The 22227-nt window shown below is 28.4% G+C and overlaps 3 protein-coding genes across 4 annotated transcripts in view; all 3 read right to left on the bottom strand.

The window, feature by feature from the left end:
- LOC127284372 (uncharacterized) overlaps positions 1-7977 on the bottom strand; it is a 34604-nt gene extending 26627 nt beyond the window's left edge. For both annotated transcript variants that reach the window (XM_051309773.1, XM_051309774.1), the window contains exon 1: positions 7842-7977. In XM_051309773.1, the coding sequence (XP_051165730.1) occupies positions 7842-7881 (40 nt within the window). In that variant the 5' untranslated portion in view covers positions 7882-7977. The remainder of the gene's footprint in view (positions 1-7841) is intronic.
- The window catches only part of LOC127284375 (uncharacterized), a 59121-nt gene extending 45263 nt beyond the window's left edge, over positions 1-13858 (bottom strand). The window contains exon 1 of the mRNA XM_051309777.1: positions 13574-13858. The gene's annotated coding sequence lies outside the window, so the exon portion shown is untranslated. The remainder of the gene's footprint in view (positions 1-13573) is intronic.
- Positions 13859-20653: 6795 nt separating this feature from the next.
- On the bottom strand, positions 20654-21877 carry LOC127284342 (uncharacterized). The gene has a single exon (XM_051309737.1). It carries the CDS (start codon positions 21875-21877, stop codon positions 20654-20656), a length of 1224 nt encoding a protein of 407 aa, XP_051165694.1.
- Positions 21878-22227: the final 350 nt, after the last annotated feature.

The following is a 22227-nucleotide window of genomic DNA, read 5'->3' as shown; positions in this document are numbered from 1 at the left end:
CAGGAAGTGTAAAAAAGGTAATTAAATTACATATTAATTTGCAACTTGTGAAAAGCAAATAGAATTGCTTTCTTACACATTAAACCAGGCATTAGGAAAGCATTCACCAAGCAAACTGGTAGACCTTTTGCTAGAAGCTGTCCACAGATATTCAACAAGCTGTAGAAAAAGCTTCCCGTTAAGAAGTCAGAAAGCAAATATCACAGAATTTTAGGTCTAATGTATAAATAGTTGCCATGAAGCTTTTGAAACCTTCATAACAGTTACCTGAAGGCCATGTGAACCCTTCAGGGAAACTTACGATTTTCGACTGGGTGTTCTTATACCAGAACTTGTACAAGATCCTGAACAAGAAAATATACTTGTACAAGAAAATGTACATGTTCTTGTACATATTTTTTTGTGCAGGTTTCATGTAAATTTTCTTGTACCAGATGTGGAACATGTTCTTGTACATGTTCATTTATGTCTTTTAAATTAAAAATTAAAAACTTTAAAGGCTGCGCAGTAGTTTTCTTATGCCTTTACAGCTGCGCAATAATTTTTAGCATGCATAAGTGAAGAGTCTTAATAATTATAACTTATTAAAATTTCAAATTTTTTTCAAAAACATTTTTAAATAAATGTTCTTGTACAAGAACATAAACGTGTTCATGTTAAAGTACTTGTACATGAAACCTGCACAAAAAATATGTACATTTTCTTGTACAAGTATATTTTCGTATCCATGATCTTGTACAAGTTCTGGTACAAGAACATGTATCAATTCCGGATGCTGAACTTGTTCAAGAACATTACTTGAACATGTACAAGAAAATGTACAAGTTCATTAATGAACATGTACAAGAACTTGTACATTTTCTTGTACAAGTTTTTTCAGCCGGGATCAGGTGGAGTACGAGTAATTTTTATAAGGAAAACTCAGTGCTATTATAAGTCGATTTCCTCGCCAATTTCGTTTGAATTCAAGCAAAAGTTGCTACGACTCTTCCATATGATTAATCTAGGCTATGTTTTGTATAATAATCACCACAGAATTCTCTCCGTGTATCGTTAAATTACTTATATATGGGTGATTCTCCGAGTAGTGCACAACTTGCTTTTTTTCATGTTGTGAAAGAAAAATCACAAATAATGTTGACATAATATTTCGATTCCAATGTAAAAAGGTAATTTCTATGATTACAAATAAAACCAATAGTTACTTTTGTATTTAACATTATAACTTTTCGTGAAAAGTGGTTTTAAGGCTGGAAACGTCAAAATTTGACCTGTCCCCACAGGATGTTTAAACAAAAAAGTTAATATTTTTAGAAATGTGCACTCATAAATACAATTTCTGTTGCTATTTTAGTATTGTATATTGTAATGGAATTAAATAAAAAAAACGTTTGATCAAAAAAATAATTATTTCTTTTTTTTTCTATTTATACCTGACTGCACTTTTGTGTGTTATTCTGGGTTTTATTATTAAACATTGAATTATTTAAATAAAAGTCAAATATTAATATAGTTCTCCTTCAGTAACAGCAAAAGTTATATTCCTTAAGTTGATCCATGAAGAAAGTAATCAATGTTCTAATTGATTTATCCTTTTTTTACACATTTCAAGATTCAAATTTGTACAGGGCATCATACGATCGTCTCCACCGGCATCCACCGACCCTTTAATATTTAAAAGAATAGAATATAATTAAATAATAAAGGTTAAATAAAGCGTAGTTATATTATTTTAGTCTATATATATGTGAAACATATGAAACCGATTAAAAATAAATTATAATTTTCTCAAAAAAAAAAAATAATAATTATCAACGCCAGTTCCACCGGTTCCACCGACCCCAGCGTCTCCACCCGCCACAGAATTTCCACCGTCACTAGTGCAGGTTTAGTACCCAATGAAACAAACGAAATTAAAAATATTTATTATAAACTTTTATAACACCGGTAAGTTTACTATAACATACCATATAAATTTCTATAAATTACCGCATAAATTTCAATAAATAACCGAAATAAAATTTTTAATTGTCGTTCGCGCTATATATGTTTTTGTAAATTACCGCGAAAATTTCCATAAATTACCGCAGAAATTTCCGTAAATTACAAAAATTATAATTTTTAATTGTGATTTATGCTTTACATATTTTTATGAATTTTAGACAAAATTTCTATAAATTACCGCATAAATTTCCATAAATATGCATATATATATATATATATATATATCAAAAATTCCCATAAACATTTTAAATCAAATTTCAACTATTTTATAGAATTCAAAAAGCAAAGAATTTTTTTTTAATTTGTTAAAAAAAATTATAACAAATTTTTCCAGCCCACCATGGATATTTATTTTTTGACACTTTATCTTCAAAAATATGTATTGATATTTATCATTTCGATAAAAAAATATTTTTAAAGTTTCAGACACCAAATCGTGCGCTACGCGGAGAATCACCCATATTTTTAATATACCCGTGTGGAAAAGTGATGTGGGCCCCCAGCGGGGGCCCTTATGGATCGCCCTCATGCCATGAGGGCCGCATATGGATGATCCATAGGGGCCCCTCATGGAAACGACATGCTCATCGATGAGGGCGCCCGCATGGGCGATCCATGAGGGTGCCCCTACGGGCGCCCTTATGGGCCCTCACGTTTGCCCTCAAGTTTGCCATAATGTTTTTTAATCAATAATATTAATAATAAAAGTTAATTAATAATAAATAAGCTTAAGTTATGAATAAATAACATATTTATTTAATAATTATTCAATTTTAAATTAAATTCTTACTCAAATTGAATTTATTAATTAACGTTCTAATTAATTAACTGTCGGATATAATTAAAAGTAATAATAAATTAATTAATTAAAAAATTAAAAAATATGTAATTTATGCATACTATTAACGGATATTTTCATTTTTCAATTAATTCATACATAGAATTAATGATTAAACGCAAACCTGAGAAATAAATAAATCTAACGCATGGGGGGAATCGAACCTACGACCTACGGACTATGAGTCTAACGCTTTACCAACTACGCTACGCACGCTACTTCAAAACGAATGCTAACTTCTTGATGCTATTTAAACTTCAAAAATACCTAACAAAGAAAAGTGCTTAACATCATTTAGTTAAAGTTAAGATATTAAATTATATTTTCCAATCAAATGCAATTTATAAAATATAATTAATTATATGCTTTATGATTATTATCATGAATCATCTCAGGTGAATTTTCAAAAAAAGTGTAAATATATTTTTATTAAAAACGCGTTTTTCGTTGTTCTGAATCATTATAAACATTAATTTTTTGGTGATAAAAAAATATTTGATTTTTGGACTTAGAAAATTTTGCTAATCGATCATGAGGGCGATCCATGCGGGCCCCTACGGTGCCCCTCATGGATTCGCCATATGGATCAGCCCTCATGGGCCCCCGCCGGGGGCCCCGAACTCTTGAGGGCAAGATCGTGGCTTTTTCCACACGGGTAATTATAAAATTATTTTAATTTATATATTGCTATTAATTTAAATAAATTATATTTAAAATTTTTGTTTGTTAATGGAATAAAAAAACTTTGTAATGAATTTATAAACTTTTATTTTGATTAAATTAATAAACTTATATATTTATAAATACAATAAAAATATAAAATAAAAGCATAATATAAATTTGAAAATATTTCAATTGTTGTATTTGCCATTATTTGTATTTTTGAAAATACAATTATAGTAAATATTGTTTTTGTACGTTATATTAAAGATTTATCATCTTTATAATGTATTAAATTTAATTAATTAATTATTACAATATTATAGGTATATTATAATAATATATAATAATACATAATAAAGCTGATAAATTATTAAAATATAATCTTAAAAAAACAAAATTTATTAAAAAAAATTATATTCAAAAATGTGTTGAATATAATTATTATGATTTTTATTGTATTTACAAATGTAATATTTATAAAATATTTATTTATAAAAAAAACAAAGAATACTTTCTTTAAAATAAATAGCAATGTATTAATTTAAATAATATCAATTAATAATTATAAAATATATTATTTAATTTGTATTGAATGTTTATAAATAATTACTCAATACAATTGTATTTTATGCAACACAATAATTAATATTGAATTAAGTTGCGAATGTTAAGTCGAAAATTGATTCAAGATTAAATAGAGAATGGACTCCTAGGCTTTGTTCATAAGAATTCAACTAGTCTTGAATCCAGCATGGGCATGGGCCTGGGCATATATGAGGCAAAATTCCTGAAATGTCCGAACAAAAAATTAAAAGTTCTCGAATTTAATCCATACTTTTTTAAAATGTTGTTATTGTTGGTGAAAGTCTAAAAATCAATTATTATTGAATTTAATAAAATAAATTTTAAATTACAACGTTTTTAATTTTTGACTTTTGAAAAAAAAAATTTTTTTTCAATGTACAATATTTATAAGTAGAATGCATAAAAGTTAACATATATATAATGATTTTTAAAGCTTTTTTGACGAGCTACACGCTGTTAATAAAAATTTTTTTTTTGAAATAACATTTGACCTTGAAATTCAAGGTCAAAATGTTAATTTACATTTATCTCAAAATCGGATTTTTTAAAATTATTTTTAACTATCTCAATGGAAAGCTTGACTAATTTCCTACAAAACATGTAATTTTCAGAGTGGGATCTTTTAAAGTTTTTGAGATATTAATTAATTAATTAATTAATGTTTATAACAAATGAAATATTTTACAAACGAATAAAGTTACCGTAATTCTGCAGTTAGTAATTGACAGTTAACGTAATTCCGCATCCAACGAGCCCTATATGAAGTATTTTGGATAAGTAGATTGTTAATAAACAATTAGTTAACATTGCAATTGTTTATTAACAATCTACGTATCCAAAATACTTCATATAGGGCTCGTTGGATGCGGAATTAGCTTAACTTTCAACTGGTAAGTTTAGATTTACGATAACTTTATTTGTTTGTAAGATATTTCATTTTTTATTGTTATTTAACTAAAATTGAACAAAAATACTTCATATAGGGCTTTTGGATGCTTGTTGTTAGTAAAAAATAAAATATTTTACAAACAAATAAAGTTATGGTAATTCTGAACTTACCAATTGAAAGTTAAGCTAATTCCGCATCCAACGAGCCCTATATGAAATATTTTGGATAAGTAGATTGTTAATAAACAATTGCAATGTTAACTAATTGTTTATTAACAATCTACTTATCAAAAATACTTCATATAGGGCTCGTTGGATGCGGAATTACGTTAACTTTCAATTACTAACTTCAGAATTACGGTAACTTTATTCGTTTGTAAAATATTTCATTTGTTATAAACATTAATTAATTAATTAATATCTCAAAAACTTTAAAAGATCCCGCACTCTGAAAATTACATGTTTTGTAGGAAATTAGTCAAGCTTTCCATTGAGATAGTTAAAAATAATTTTAAAAAATCCGATTTTGAGATAAATGTAAATTAACATTTTGACCTTGAATTTCAAGGTCAAATGTTATTTAAAAAAAAAAATTTTATTAACAGCGTGTAGCTCGTCAAAAAAGCTTTAAAAATCATTATATATATGTTAACTTTTATGCTTTCTACTTATAAATATTGTACATTGAAAAAAATTTTTTTTTCAAAAGTCAAAAATTAAAAACGTTGTAATTTAAAAACTATTTTATTAAATTCAATAATAATTGATTTTTAGATTTTTACCAACAATAACAACATTTTAGAAAAGTATGGATTAAATTCGAGAACTTTTAATTTTTTGTTCGGACATTTCAGGAATTTTGCCTCATATATATTTTTTATAATTATCTATAAATTATTAAAAATATTTTTCATTAAAATAAACTGTAAAGTTTAAACAGTGAAAATTAGAGGAAAACAAAAGTTTGTTTCCAATAAATAGAATTTTTAATATTCCTTCTGTAAACTGAAAAACCTTTAAAATTGACTATTACGTGTAATAAACATTAAAACAATTGATAAATGAATCAAGTTTAAATGAGACGAAGGAAAAAGTCCATAAAATAAAATTTCGTTGAATTAAAAATTCTATATACATTATATTGAAATTCCTTAAATTGGAATGTCTATGAAATATAAATTCGGCTAGAAGTAAATTATACTATCTTATTCGTGCATACCTAATATTTTAAGTATGGCTGGGGTTAGATTGATGCCTAATCTTTAATTAGGCAAGTTTAAAAAAAATTTCACACTGGAGAAAACAGGAAAATTTTGAAAAACAAAAAAATAATGTCGATATAGAAAATACACATAAAGTTTTAAAAAGAATATTATAATGTTATTAATATTATTTTTTTAAATTCGATGTTTTCACTTTTGTTATTTCAAGTATTTATAATTTTTATTCACTTATTTTGTAATGATAGTTAGAAATCGGCCGGTAAATATTTGTACTAAATATTATCGCGCGTCGATAAACAAGTTACCGACCGCGGAGCTCAAAGACATAGTACCCGATTTCGCCGCGCGGGCCGCATCGCCAAAGCTCACTCGCGTGCGCCCAGCCCACCGATCGGCTATATAAGCTGCGCTCTCGCTGAGGAACGTCACTCTCGTGCTACACGGAGTCCGGGTGGGTCTTACCCACCTGACTAGGAGTTTTACTCCGAGAATCTTTGTAGAGAGTTTTACTCTCGTTCGTCGGGTTTTACCCGTCGAACATTATATCGGTTTAAATGTATATTGTGTATAGTAAAGTAACAAAAGTATATTAAAGTAACGTAACGAAATGTATAGAAACATAATATTGTATTCACGTAGTTTAAAGTAGATTTTCCGTTTTTAATCTCCGTTTTTAGATATACTTAGAGTTATACTCTTTGTATAGTTGGAACACGAGTTTTACTCGTGATTCACCAGCGTATCGCGAATTTTTAGGCAGTATTGTAACAGATTTACGGCTCATCACAGCGGGTTGAAGCCGATTTTGTTAATGCACGGCTCAAATAAGCGACGTTCCAGATTGATGCCGATTTTCAATTTTCGCGGCTCAACATTTTTATAGATAGACGCCGACAAATCGTTACTCAAAACCAACTTTCGCGATTTACTTGTAATCTCCGTATAACATTGATATTGTAAATACCGTTGTAAATAAATAATTTGTTATCAGTTTGTAATTAACCCGTTATTATTGTTATTATTTTGTCGGAATCAAAACGAACCCTGGCTCGGCGAGCTAAAATATTAATTCTTACAATTACAAACGTTACAATTTTTTTACGTTGAAAAAAGATGTGGTTTGTTATTTTAAACATTAAAAATTCTTGTGATTTTTTAAAATTATGTATTACATATATTTTTTAATTTATTATTTTGAACATAAAATTTTTTGAAATTTGTTAGTTTTCATGAAAATATTTTTTCAATGTTTACAAAAATTTTTGTGTACAAAATAACAAAGTACGTAAACTATTGAAACTAATTTTTAATAAATTAAATAAAAATTGTATATAAAAAAATAACAAGTAAAAAAATAAATATTTTAAATGTATAAAATATCAAACAAAAATTATTTGTAATTAAATAAATTTTGTTTCAGAAAAATCAAATTTAAAAAAAATATTTATGTACAAAATAAAAAGGTTAAAAGAATGAAAATTTTTAATGTTCGAAATAACAATTTTTTGAATGTGAAAAAAATAATTCAGGAAAAATTATTATAAATATTAAAAAGAGAATTAAAAATATTGAATGTTAAAAACAATAAATAAATTGTTAATAATAAATTGTAATTGTTTTTTATTATATAATTTACTTACCTACTTCGGAAATAACACCTGAGCATGAAGGAACATCCATATTTCTTTTAAATTAAAAAACACTTAAAAACTATAAAAGAAGCACTTTTCACGTAGAAGAACAAGACAAGAATGACAGTAATGAAGGAAAAGTTGGTGGCGCGAGAGGCCAGTATTATGTTCGCCGAACTACCAAGTCTGAGATTTCTTGTTTACACGTAAATCTGAGAATCTAAAACGTAAACAAAACACTGAGCTTTTTTATCGATTGATGCATGAGATTTGCCAATGACCGTATCTATACGCAATATTACTATATCAATATTAACTTTCTCAAGTATATAATAATAATATATTTATCGTTATCATTTATTATTTCTATTGTACTATCATCATTAATTAATTAATTTTTTACTATTGTTGTCATCAATAAGTTAATTATGAAAATAATAATGAATATTAAAAGAAAATATAATTTATATCCCTATGTTGAGAACGTAATAATGAAATAAATATGATAAAATTTCTAACACTATTATTATTATTATTAAAGCAAATTTTTATTCAGCTTTGAAATAATTTCAAAAACACGTTTTTTTAAAATGATAATAGAAATCTGTTTTACAACATTTGCATACATAATTAAACAAAACTGAAGAAACAATTAAGTTATTGGTTACTAGATTATTAAAAAATAAACTTTTATTTGAATTAAATACATTGTATTTGACCTAAAAATTTCTGTATGTAAAATGACTAGAATTTAATTCTACAAAAATTTTTTTTAATCCTAATCTTTTTTTATTCAATTGTTTTTGTAATTTCGGTTCATAATTTTTCATTTTTTAATGAAATTAAATAAATTTTATAATTTTAAATAAGTGCACGCTATTTTTGATGGAAGGAAGGTTAAAGTTTTCAAAAAACACGTATTGTTCTTAAAGTGTGCTCTTTTGTCAAAAATTCGAGTAAAAAGTCAAAAAACTTTATTTATACCCTGGCGGATTCGATTTGCGTAATGTCTACTTAACTAAGTGGACTTTAGGTAGACATTAGGTAAACATGTAAAAAAACGTATAAAAAAGCTATTAATCGACTTATTATGATAAAAAAAAGTTGATAAAAGGGTAAATGAATGTTTATAGAATAAATTCGTACAAAATTTGTAATTAATAAAGCATTAAATAATTAATAATGAATGGAAATGTGTGCGAGGTACCTGATCAGTTCAGCTGTACAATTATTTTCGTGCTATTTTCATGAAAAGAATATAAATTAACGGCAAAAACAACTGATATTTATAAAAAAGTGTAAAATTGATTTAATTTGAGTGTTTGCAATACGAATTATTAAATAATAATTAAGTTTTTATCAAAGGTGAATAGTGTTGTGAAAACCTGTGAAAACTAATGAGTTACTACATTACCAATCGCATATGATAATAAAAAGTTCTCGATGAGTGTAACAAATAATCTGCAATCATGTCCGTAATTTTGGACGAGAAACAATTATGAAATCAATAATTATTTGTATAACTTTATTCTGCATTTTAAAATTCTCTTTTTATTTTCTTTCAAAGCAAAAGCTTGGAAGAAAACATGCTCGCACTGTATTGTAAAAACTGGTGGCGCCATCTCTGGCAATCTCGGAAATTATGTACTTGGTTAAATTGCAGCTTTTTTGTTACACTCATCGAGAACTTTTTATTATCATATGCGATCGGTAATGTAGTAACTCATTAGTTTTCACAGGTTTGCACAACACTATTCACATTTGATAAAAACTTAATTATTATTTAATAATTCGTATTGCAAACACTCAAATTAAATCAATTTTACACTTTTTTATAAATATCAATTGTTTTTGCCGTTAATTTATATTCTTTTGATGAAAATAGCACGAAAATAATTGTACAGCTGAACTGATCAGGTACCTCGCGCACATTTCCATTCATTATTAATTATTTAATGCTTTATTAATTACAAATTTTGTACGAATTTACTCTATAAACATTCATTTACCCTTTTATCAACTTTTTTTTATCATAATAAGTCGATTAATAGCTTTTTTATACGTTTTTTTACATGTTTACCTAATGTCTACCTAAAGTCCACTTAGTTAAGTAGACATTACGCAAATCGAATCCGCCAGGGTACGTCCAAATTTGTTAAAAAAAAAATTGTGCTAAATTAAGGGTTCACATACAATAAGGAGACGCGCTGGATTTTTATATGTCTAAGTTTACAGTTTAAAAAAAATAATTTATAATAAATTGTACTTAACTTGTTCTCTTTCGTGTACGAATTCATTTTTTGAAAAATTCCAAATTCCGAGCGAAAAAATAAAAATAACTTTTTTTATACGTATAAGATTACACTTTTGAAAAATTCTCTTTAGTGAAATCATTAATTTCTTAAAAAACTCAAAACTTGGGGGAAAAACAAAAATTTGTGCTGAATTGTGCTTGACTTGTTCATTTTTTTAAAAAAATTTTTTTCAAAAAACGAATTATATTTATTTTAAAACGAGCAATATTTTTTTAATTGTTTAATTGATTATTATGAAATAAATATATAATATATTAAATTATAAAATATATATTTGTATTGCGTAATTTTTATTAAAGAGAATTATTTTTTATGCTCCCTCGATGCGAAAAGTACGCGGCATTATATGTGCCATTCCAGGAGTTTTTTAGCACTTTTCGGAGTAACCTTTCCAAATTAAATGAAACATTTTTTTACTAATATTTATTAATATAAAGGTCCAAAAAAATCACTTTTTAAGTAAAAACAATTGTTTATTTAAAAAATACAACAATAAATAATGCAAAAAATTCACTTTTTTCCTGCAACTCCAAATAAATTGGTTTAAAGATCAAAATTTTCCTTATCTTTCAAGCTTTAATACCGCACAAGAAACATTGAGTCCGAGAAAATATTCAACTCACAATTTTTTAAACAATGTTTGTTTACTTTTTTGTATTTTATTTACTGTGAAACGTCTGCTAAAGCTGCGCGCGACGTTTGGAAGTTGTCGCTTTCCTTATTGAGCAGAAGCTCATTACACTAGCGTAGTAGAAAGCATGTTGTGCGAAAAGTGAGGTTATGTTGTCATTAAACGAAACGTAAAAATTTCTGGTTATCACATTGAATGGTTTTTAATTATCTACTTTGCAGTAAAAAATCATAAAAAGCATTTTTGAAGGATGAAAAACTTCACTTTTCACACAACATGTTTTTTACTACGCTAGTGTAATGAGCTTCTGCTCAATAAGGAAAGCGACAACTTCCAAACGTCGCGCGCAGCTTTAGCAGACGTTTCACAGTAAATAAAATACAAAAAAGTAAACAAACATTGTTTAAAAAATTGTGAGTTGAATATTTTCTCGGACTCAATGTTTCTTGTGCGGTATTAAAGCTTGAAAGATAAGGAAAATTTTGATCTTTAAACCAATTTATTTGGAGTTGCAGGAAAAAAGTGAATTTTTTGCATTATTTATTGTTGTATTTTTTAAATAAACAATTGTTTTTACTTAAAAAGTGATTTTTTTGGACCTTTATATTAATAAATATTAGTAAAAAAATGTTTCATTTAATTTGGAAAGGTTACTCCAAAAAGTGCTAAAAAAACTCCTGGAATGGCACATATATATACATATAAATTATAAAGATTTCACTGGTCTCCTGGATTGTACTTACCATGTCAAAAACATAAAGGTTAAAACGAACATAACCTTAAAAATCATGGCCATGATTCATATGTCAAACAAAATCTCAAAATTCTAGGAAATAGGTTTCTAGCATTTAAGGCCGTACTTCAAACATAACACTAAAATTCAAGGTCATAGAACAAACATAATCTCAAAATTGAAGGATATAGGCCAAGGGAACGTTAAGTTTGAGGCTATGTCCGACAGGAATAACTTCAAAAACCCCTAACCAAGAAACGAACATAACCTCAAAATTAAGATAAAATTTTAATACTTGAAAGCCTTCAAAATTATATCATTAGTGGAAAGTAATGGTGATTGGCGCACAAAGTATATATGTATACTACCAAGGTGTCCAGCAAGAAAATAAATATTTAATATTAAAAAAATGAAAAGTATCAAATATTAAAGTATTTTTAAGATAATAAAAAACATTTTATTTATTAGCATTATAAACTTTTTCTTGAACCGAAAAATTTTAGAAATTATAAAAATGTTCATTTTTGTCAAATTTTTAAAAAGTTCCCTGACTTTTAATTAAATTCCCTGACATTCCCTGACAAAAAAATTTCCCTGACTTCCCTGACCTCTGGACACCCTGACTTCTACATACACTGTAAAAAGTCTTAATGGAATTTTACCACTTAGAAAGTGGGAAAGATTATTACCCACTATCAGAACGGCACTTTTACTGTCGATGGGAATAAAATTTTTAGGTTATGTAATTTTCCAGACGAGATGCGAAAATTGCCACGAACTGTACAGTTACACTTTCTGGTATTTTAAACGCAGGAGAAAGTAAATATACTTTGAAAAAGAGTACTTTTCCGAAATTTTATAAAATTTCCAAAAATAGTGAAAATGACTTTTCATAAATAGTACTTTTCTTAAATTTGGTAAAATTCACAAAATTTTTCACGATTAAAAAAAATGAAATTAAGGCTTTAAAAAATATTATTTTTTCAAAATTTTGCACGATTTACAAAAAAATTAATGTTTTTTTCTTTATTTATTTCAATCAATATAAGTTTAACATTATTTTATTAATATTATTTTTATTCGGGAAGGGTGTGTTATATATTTTTTTAAATAAAAAAGAATATTCAACGAAACTTTTATGCGATTACGATGAAGGTATTTACTTTTAAGTTATTAATATTCGCTAAAGAATTTTATAAAATAAAGAAAAAATAATTATAAACACAATTAGACTCTATATTTTATTCCTATATTTTTGCACAAGAAACATTAACATTAACATTTTGCCGACTGCTGCCGGGCATTAACGATTGCACACGGCGCATAAATCGTAAATGTGTGCGTATATTATGAATTTCAAAATTTGGGAATTTTCCAAAAATTGTTAATATTACTTTAAAAAAATGGTAATTTTACACGCTAATGTATTTTTCTAAAGAAACGGGAATATTTTTAGTAAGGTTACGTTCGCCAATGGTAATTTTCCCATCTAGTGCAGTTTCACAGCCTTCAGTCATTTCGTCCTTTTGAAAGTGGGTAACATTATTACCCACTTTAAAAGGAGGAATTTCGCCGAGGAATGAAAAATCCCAATATTCGAAATAGTAAAATTACCAAATATTGTATTTTCCATTTTGGACCCTGTATTATTTCTGCATTTAATATAGTATTTGTGCCAGGGATTCTTAAAAGTAAAATTTCTATCTTTAGGAAAATTCTGTTTGGACTTTTTACAGTGTATTAATAGAACACTGAGAAAAAAGGTTTGAGCTGACCACCAAATATTTCATTTAATATATGTGCAACTAAAATTTTTTGGTTGACACAACTAAACTTTAGTTGACATCAACCAAAGTTTGGTTGAGACTACCAAATTCTTTTTCATTTTCTTATTTAGTCGTCTGAAACAAACTTTGGTTGTTGTCAACTAAAGTTTAGTTGTGACAACCAAAAAATTTTAGTTGCACATATATTGAATGAAATATTTGGTTGTCAGCTCAAACCTTATTTCTCAGTGAAAGTATATGGTAAAATAAATATAATATGTCATAAAGAGACTTACATAGTGTGCGAGTTTTCCGGACCAGAAAATGAGGTTAGAGCAGTGGTAAATCCTGTTCCCGGCAACAAGCTGCGACCCACGCAGAATAAGATCTGCCACAGGCACCAACGTACTCACTCACTTTCAATAAATGTTTGAAAACTCACGATCGTAAAATAAACGTTTCGTATCACACTTCACTAATTCCGGCACTAAAATGTTCTTTGTTTTCCAAAGTTTATAATATTAGAAGCGAGAAATCAAGAAATTTTCTTGAGAGCTATATTGCGAATTGAGCACATGCAAGCACAGCTGAGCGCATATTAAAGCATTATACACATGATCCTCATTATACAGGTCTCGCCATATGTTGATAAAGTCAACCAATCAAAATCTAGTTACCTAACCGCGTCCATGATAAAAAAATTACCCGCGCGCTTTTGAAATAAAAATAAAATATAATAGAAAAGAAATTCGAGAATTGCGTAGAATAGTCAGGTCCATTTATTTTATTTATAATAGTTTTTAAACTATTATTTATTGTTTTCAAATGACACAAAAATCAGATTATTAAATTCGTATTTTTGTCTCAGGCCTTGATTGTCAATAATATAAATGATATTTTGACTTCGGTTTGAAACATGCTTTTTAGTAAAATCATTATTAAAATATTAAACATTCAATTGTTTATCATTTTTTATAAACAACAACTGTAACAAAACAGCGTCACTTTTTATGCATTCCTTGTAAATTTTTTTTCAAATTTTAAAATAATTTTACTCAAAAAAATTATTCAAAATTGTTCATAGCGGTGTAAATTAATTCGCTTAAAATTTGTTTAACAACCAATAAAAAATATTTTATAATTTTTTTCTTATAAAATAGGAGTTGTTAAACGTGAAAAAATTGTTCCAATAATTAAAAATTTTTTTTTCCAAATTTCAAACCAATTTCATTCAAAAAAATTAGTCAAAAATGTTCCCAACGGTGTAAATTAATTCGCTTAAAAATTGTTTATAAACCAATAAAATATATTTTAAGCATTTTTTATATAAAAAAGGGGTTGTTAAGGGGGGCGCCTACTTTAGAATGTAAAAAACTGCGTACATTTCAGGAATTTTTTTCTCAAACACATTTAAATAAATTGATGCGAGATTTAGTGTATGTTTTCTTATATATTTAAATCTTTGAAATATAATTTTTTGATTAAATGAAAATAGAATTTAATAATAAAATAAACGCCATATATATAACGTCTCGCTGCTGAAATTTTCCCATTGCGTACAACCTAGGGTCCACAATTCTTATCCAAAACAAAAAAACAAAATTTTTTCTTTAAATATACATTATTGCCTTCTGTATGAATTAAAAGATTTCAATAGAAAGTAAAAACTGACATTTTTACATGACTTTTTTAAAAAAAATTTAATTTTCGCCAAAAAAAATCTCATTTTTTCTTTAAAAAAAAGCACTAAATTTAACTCTATCAAAAACAAATTTAATTCATACAGAAGAGACACTTTTTATCTTCAAAACAAGCCCAGGTAGACCTTAATCGGTTGAATAGATTTTTGTCTATCGTGTACGCAAACTACAAAAACAGTGTTTTGAAAAAAACGAGTTTAAAGATTGAAAAACATATAAGTGCTGTTTTTTAAAAACTTACGGCAGTCACAGGCCTCGATGAACGACTATTTTTTTTATGGGTAGCTCTTAGATAAGACGACATTTTACTGATAAATTGTAATTTTAATGGTAGATGTAATAGTAGATAAGCGCAACAAATTATGAAAAGTATTAGAGACCGCGAGTGGATTCGCGCGCCAGGCCACGCGCTTTATTGCGTTCTACAAGCTGTAACTCGAAAAATATTTTGTATTTTGACATAATATTTTAAGAGCATATTCTCTGATAGTTGTACTTTCAGTTAAGACAACTTTTAAAAAATCGATTTTTTTGACCCGATAAAGTAGGCGCCCCCCTTAAACTTGCAAAAATTGTTCCAATAATTTTATTTTTTTCCAAGTTTAATCCAAGTTTATTCAATAAAGAAGATTAAAACGTGTAATTTTATTTGTGTATAAAATATTTTTTTTAACATTAATTAATTAATTAATTAATATCTCAAAAACAGAAAAAACAATATTGAAAAATTTTTTTTATTAAGTACTATGCATTATAAGATTCATTTTCTGCTTTAAAAAATGAAAATAAAATAATTCTTTTTAAAATAAGTTGTCAAAAATTTTTATGATTTTCAAAAAAAGGTGTAAATTTGTAATTAAAAAAAAATTTTTTTTTATTAAGCGTAAGTCAGTAAATTATGAAACAAAAATGTGGTATAAACTCTGGTATTGTTTTCAATTATTCTATATTATGTTTCCATCAATTCAAAATTTCCAACAATTTTGCTACAAGTTTGTCCGACGCGACATCTTGTGTTGACAAATAAAATCGCGACGGCCGGTAAAGTAGATTCACATTTGACAGCTGTAAATAAAAACTTTACTTTTTCTTTATTTCGTATTTATGTCAGTTGTCTTAATTAAGTAATGAAATTAAACAAATTTAATTATTTAATTTTAATTTCCAGGACAAAATTATATATATTTACAATTTCCCGAACTGAGGGAGGAACAAGGTAGGAAAGAGGTAGGAAGTATTTCACTTGAAATACTTATTTTAAATTACTATTAATTATTAATTATTGTTTAATTTAGTATAAATATTTCATAAAAACAATTACTAATAGTTTTTTGCTATTAGTAATTGTTTTCTATGCATTATTTATCATTTACTACTGTTTTTTTGCAATTTCCCCAAACTAGGGAGGAACGAGGTAGGAACCAGGGTCGAATTCGACCCTCATTCCTCCAAACCAAGTCGCAAGGGATTGTACAGTTACATAATTTTGAATAAAGTATTGAATTTTTGATAAAAATACTCATTTTTCCGCTGTAATTGTGATTAACTCACTAAATTCTGATATAATTTATACCCAGAATAGCACGCAATATTACTGTAATGTCTCTGTCATGTGACATGTATATTGTTAATAATATTACAATGTAACAATACAGTAACATTAGAGCAATATTAAAATGTCCGCTCAAAGGTAATATTACAAGTAATGTTACAGTGACATTACAAGGTAATTTTATTGTGATGTTGCAGTAGTGTTACGGTATTGTGACAGTAATATTACACCAATGTCATTGTAATGTTACAAAGAAAGATCGTAAAATTCAGTATAATAATAATTTTATCAACTTTCTTTGTAACATTACTGCGACACTGCTGTAATATTACAGTGACACTACTGCAACATCACAGTAATATCACTATCTAATGTCACTGTAACATTACTTGTAATATTAACTTGGGGCGGACATTTTACTATTGCTGTTGTGTAACTTTAATGTTACATTGTAATATTACTAACATTACATGTGTTACAGTGACATTACAGTAATGTTACTTGCTACATTGGTACTTTACATACACGAATCGGTTCGTCTCGATGCAAAGAATAAAATTTATCATATATGTTACACGGAAAAAAATTTATTGTGTATTTCACAGAAAATCATAAACAAATTGAGTACCTCAGTTTGTGTCAGAAACAAGAAAAGGACCTCGCACAAAATGTATATAAAATAGATCCCAGTCAATTTTTCTGTAACTTGGCAGAAATGTAGATTTTTGCATTCTGAGCAAAAAAGTTCTCTGGCAAAATCCAAAAAATGGACAGTTTTCGAGCTACATGGGCTTAAACATGGCAAATATTGAACTTACGTGTATTATTACACATTAATGTTTAGTTGTAATAAGTCTGTCATAAATAGTTGTAACTTGTTACCTGAGGGTTTTTAGGGTTACCGAATAAGAATCTATAGTCAGAAACAAAAAATTCAAAATGGCGGAATCAATATGTCCGACGAATTTTTAAACAAATAATAAAAAATTGTAATAAATCAGTCAAAAATAGTTGTTGCTTGTTACCTGAAGGTTTGTAGGTACGGAAAACCAAAAAAGAAAAATGGCGTATCCAATATGTCCGACGAATTTTTAAACAAATAATAAAAATGTCGTTAAAACTTGCTGAGCAGGGGATTTTATAAGGCATCAATCACTAAGTAAATGTAATATACCTAAACGGATGGATGGATGGTTAAATAGATGGATTGATGGGTGGATGAACAGGTGGATGCATATTTTTGGAGATGGATTGATGGATTATACATGGATAAATACACGTCTAGATAGATTTGTAGTTGATTGGATGGATGGATACATGGCTTACAGAAAGATGAACAGATAACATTAAAGGATGAAATGTTGAACCGGACAATAAAGGCAAGAACACGTAATGATCCAGACAGTCAAGCAAGATCATTTGATGCATTTAATATTAATGGATCAGATGTTGATCAATCCATCTAATCATCTACAAATATATCTAGATACATCAATTAATATATCCACCAATCCATCTGCAAAGACATCCATCCAATATCCAAATATATTCATCCACCTATCAATCCATCTATTTAACCATCTATCCATCCGTTTAGGTACATTGTATTTACTTAGTGATTTATGCCTTATAAAATCCCCTGCTCAGCAAGTTTTAACGACATTTTTATTATTTGTTTAAAAATTCGTCGGACATATTGGATACGCCATTTTGTTTTTTTGGTTTTCCGTACCTAAAAACCTTCAGGTATCAAGCAACAACTATTTTTGACTGATTTATTACAATTTTTAGGGTTCCGTACCCGAAGAGGGAACCCTATTTATGAGACTAGTAGAGCAAGGCATGTACCCTCCCCCCCTATCGGCCACACGAATTTATCTAGAAGGCTGAAATTTGGTACACATATGTATTTTGGCGTGTAGATTACAGGAGAAATATAGCGAATCTCATAGGAATTGATTATCATAGTGTTGTCAAGGAAAAACCATGAATTTTTACGAAAAATCCCTAAAAATGACTATGTACCCCCCCCCTGGTGGCCACATTTTTTCACATAGAGAGCTCAAATTTGGTACACTTATGTATTTTTACGTGAAAATTACAGGAAAAATATAGCGAACATGATTCGTATCGATTTACATAGCGTTGTCAATCAAAAATCAAAAATTTTGAAAGAAGCGTTTAATCGTCCTAGCGCACACACTATTTGACCAAGACAGTTCATATTTGGTATACATGCGTATTTTTGCGTATAGATTACAGGAAAAATATAGCGAGCACGATTGGAATTGATGATCATATTGTTTTTAAGGAAAACTCATATGTTTAGAAAAAATCATTAGTAGTAGAGCTATGAGAGTTCTAGGACAGGTTCATATCTCGGCTAAGTTACCTACAGTCGGTAATGCAGATTTACCTACAGTCGGTAATGCAGATTTGCCAACTGTCGGTAATGCAGATTTGCCAACTGTCGGTAATGTAGATTTACCTAAGTCGGTAATGCAGATTTACCAAGTGTCGGTAATGCAGATTTGTCAAAGTCGATAATGTAGATTTACCAACTAATTGAAACATAACCTTAAAATTCAACTTAATCTAAATTAAAAAGACATTAAGATATAATTTTTATACATTTATTTATCATCATCAGCTATACAACAATTACATTTATTTAATCTTAAATTCTACATGGTTGTATGGACCGCCAATGTATTTCATACGTAATTGGCCGGAAGTAGCAGCTTCTTGGATTGCAGTGAATAATGTTGGATCGCTAGTGAACAGCGTTACAAATCTGGATGGTAGGTAGCTGTTATATTTTTGTTCTATCTCAATGACTACCTTGCCTCCATATTTGGTGTTGACAACCTGGATCTTTGTTATCGGATACTTATGTCCAGGAGTCAACTCGGAAAGCGGCTTCGTAGGCAGGAAACCCTCTAGTCGACCAACTGCGTTGATTTTGGTTAGATCCATTTTTTAGAGACTGTATTGTATCAGCACACAGTAGAATAATGAGTAAATTAGTTAAAACTCCTTACATTTATACTCTATATCCCCACCATTTACCCCCACTCATATTCCACGCTTGCGCATTAAACTTTCCCCCACTCCTACTCTAACGCATGCGCAATTTACCCTTTCCTTGGTGCTGGCACTGGCTTTGTTTGTCTTGGTGCTGGTACTGGCTTTGTTTGCCTTGGTGTTGGCACTGGCTTTGGTTGCCTGGGTGCTGGCACTGGCTTGTCTTGACTTGATTTTGACATTGTTATCATTAGGACTCACTAAAGAATAATGAGTAAATTAGCTAAATCCATCTTTATTTGTACCCCACTCTTATTTTAACGCATGCGCAGTACCCCCACTTAACCTATTACGTTGTTGTATAGTGACGTCATTATTACGCAATGAAGGAAAATAAATAAACGATTTTTTACTATTATTATTAAATACATTTATTAACCATGCAAAAAATGTTCACAATCATTATAAAAATCTTTTAATGTAGAATTGTCTACTTCATCAGTACCCTGTGGAATATGTAGTCGTAGTACATTGGATGGTTGTAGTAACCATTCACGAAGATTATATACATTTTGTACAGCACAAATACTATAATTATGTTTATGATTTGTACATGTAATAGTAGCAGTAAACTGATCCATAACCAGTTTTTTCAACGATGGACATTGTAAATCATCTAAATTTATTACATTCAGTGTATATTTTTCTAACCATCTTTGTTTTTCTAATCCTTTAACATAAACTATAGGTGTACCGACTAATATTTCTTTTAGTAGTGATGGTAAATCTTCATAAGGTATGTCACCATCAGTCCAATAAATACCATGATAATTATTCGTAAGCCATCGGTTCTGACACTTGTACCTTGCAGGTAATTTGCTCCAGGCATATGGTGGCTCGAATAGGAAGACCAATGGATGAGCATCTTCTTGAAGAGGTAGGATGGCTAGCTCCTTCACAACAAACTCATTGTAGGCTCTTTTAAAGCATTGGATATCTACGACGTACGCCATGGTATCTGTAATAGAGAAATGACTCAAACCTCCAACAGCTGCTCTTTTTATAATCTTATCCCCACCTCTCTCATTTACCCCCACCATTCATGATACTTTTTTAACAATACCGCTAATTGGTGTGTACTGAATGATACGGTCATGAATAATTAAGCAGTAGGCAGCTGTATTGGCGGGAAAGTTATCACTTGCTTCAAATTCCAGTCGAACATCTACAGATGCTTGTTTTAGAAATTCATTTTGTTTTGAACAATCTATAACAGCCAATGGTGCATACTCTTGAAAGGTATGTTTTGCTAACAAAGGTTCAGGATCTTTTCCATAGTATGAATGTTGAAAATTACAATACATCTCATAGAGAACAGAATACTGACCCTGAGTAAAATTTAAATTCAAATTACCATAAGGATAGTATTGTGAATTTAAGAAAAGTTTAACATTATTTAAATTACAAGTATCAAAAAAGTTTGAATATCTTGCTCGATTTTCTTTTCGATTTGTTTGAAGACCAAGGATAACATATCGAGGTTTTTCAATTTGTGTTGATGTTTTTACAGTCCATACATGTTTTTGAGTAGCAGGAATCATAGGATATTCATACAAATCCCATGATCTAAAACTCATTGTTATTGGTGAATCTTTTTCAGTGAATTTTAACAATTCAATTTTCTGTCGATCACCAACAAATAGATATGGAATCATCCATTCAACTTTATTTATTACAATTTTAAATTCTTCTCGTTCTAATCCTTGAATATTAACTATAGCATTAAGATCTGTACGAGATCTTGTTAAAATAAGTTCATGTTTTGCATTTACAACAATCTTTCGATAGTCTTCAGCAAATCCAAGAATCATATTTAGGGGTACATTTACATCAAAATATCCATGATCATTAGTTACTCTACTAGCATCATCATAGTCAATATAACCAGCATTCTCAGCATAAATCATTTGATTAGGTGTTTGAGAAATTAAAGACTTCATAGTTGTTGTTAGACCAACATTTTTACAACGATCAATCTCTACTCCATTAAGTTCATATCGAATATCACTAAACAGGTAACAAATGCCATTACTAATTAGCTTTGTATTAGTCACATCAGTATTGTCAGTTTTTGTTAATCTTCCCTGTACGTGTAAGGTACTTTTAGAGGGCAGAATGTATAAATCTTGATGTTGAACTGCAATACGAATCTCATCACTGTTATTAAATGCTGATGAAACGTATGGCTGATGTGCATGAATCTCATAATGTGCTAGAGAATTGTCATATTTGACAGGAGTTTGAATGTTTAAAATCTCTTCCATTTTTGTAGCTACAACAACAAAAAAAATATGTATAAACTATAATTTTTTGTTTTTTACTTTTTTTTCTTGATAAACTCTTAGACCGAGCTTTTTCAGGAACTGTATGTTCTGAGGTGTTAACCTCTTGTGATTTGATTGAAGACTGAATGTCTTCTGACATGGTGATTCACTTATATAGCTTCCACCAGTTTTTCTATGGTATACAATACCCATTATGTTGACTTGATATGTAATCGAATTGTTATAGTTTCACCTCGAAAATTTATCAAATCTCCGTCTTGATCAACAATACGTAGTTGAATATTATGTATTATCTTTACGGCGATCGGAAGATAAATGATGTGAGATGG

The sequence above is a fragment of the Leptopilina boulardi genome, unplaced genomic scaffold (assembly GCF_019393585.1).
Source record: "Leptopilina boulardi isolate dan_hultmark-lab unplaced genomic scaffold, ZJU_Lbou_2.1 LbouV2_324, whole genome shotgun sequence".
In the NCBI taxonomy this organism is placed as follows: domain Eukaryota; kingdom Metazoa; phylum Arthropoda; class Insecta; order Hymenoptera; family Figitidae; genus Leptopilina; species Leptopilina boulardi.
This window is presented reverse-complemented; position numbering and strand designations above follow the sequence as displayed.

Excerpts from the sequence above, each read along its gene's own strand:
- LOC127284342 (XM_051309737.1), bottom strand. The coding sequence starts at position 21,877 with ATGGAAGAGATTTTAAACATTCAAACTCCTGTCAAATATGACAATTCT.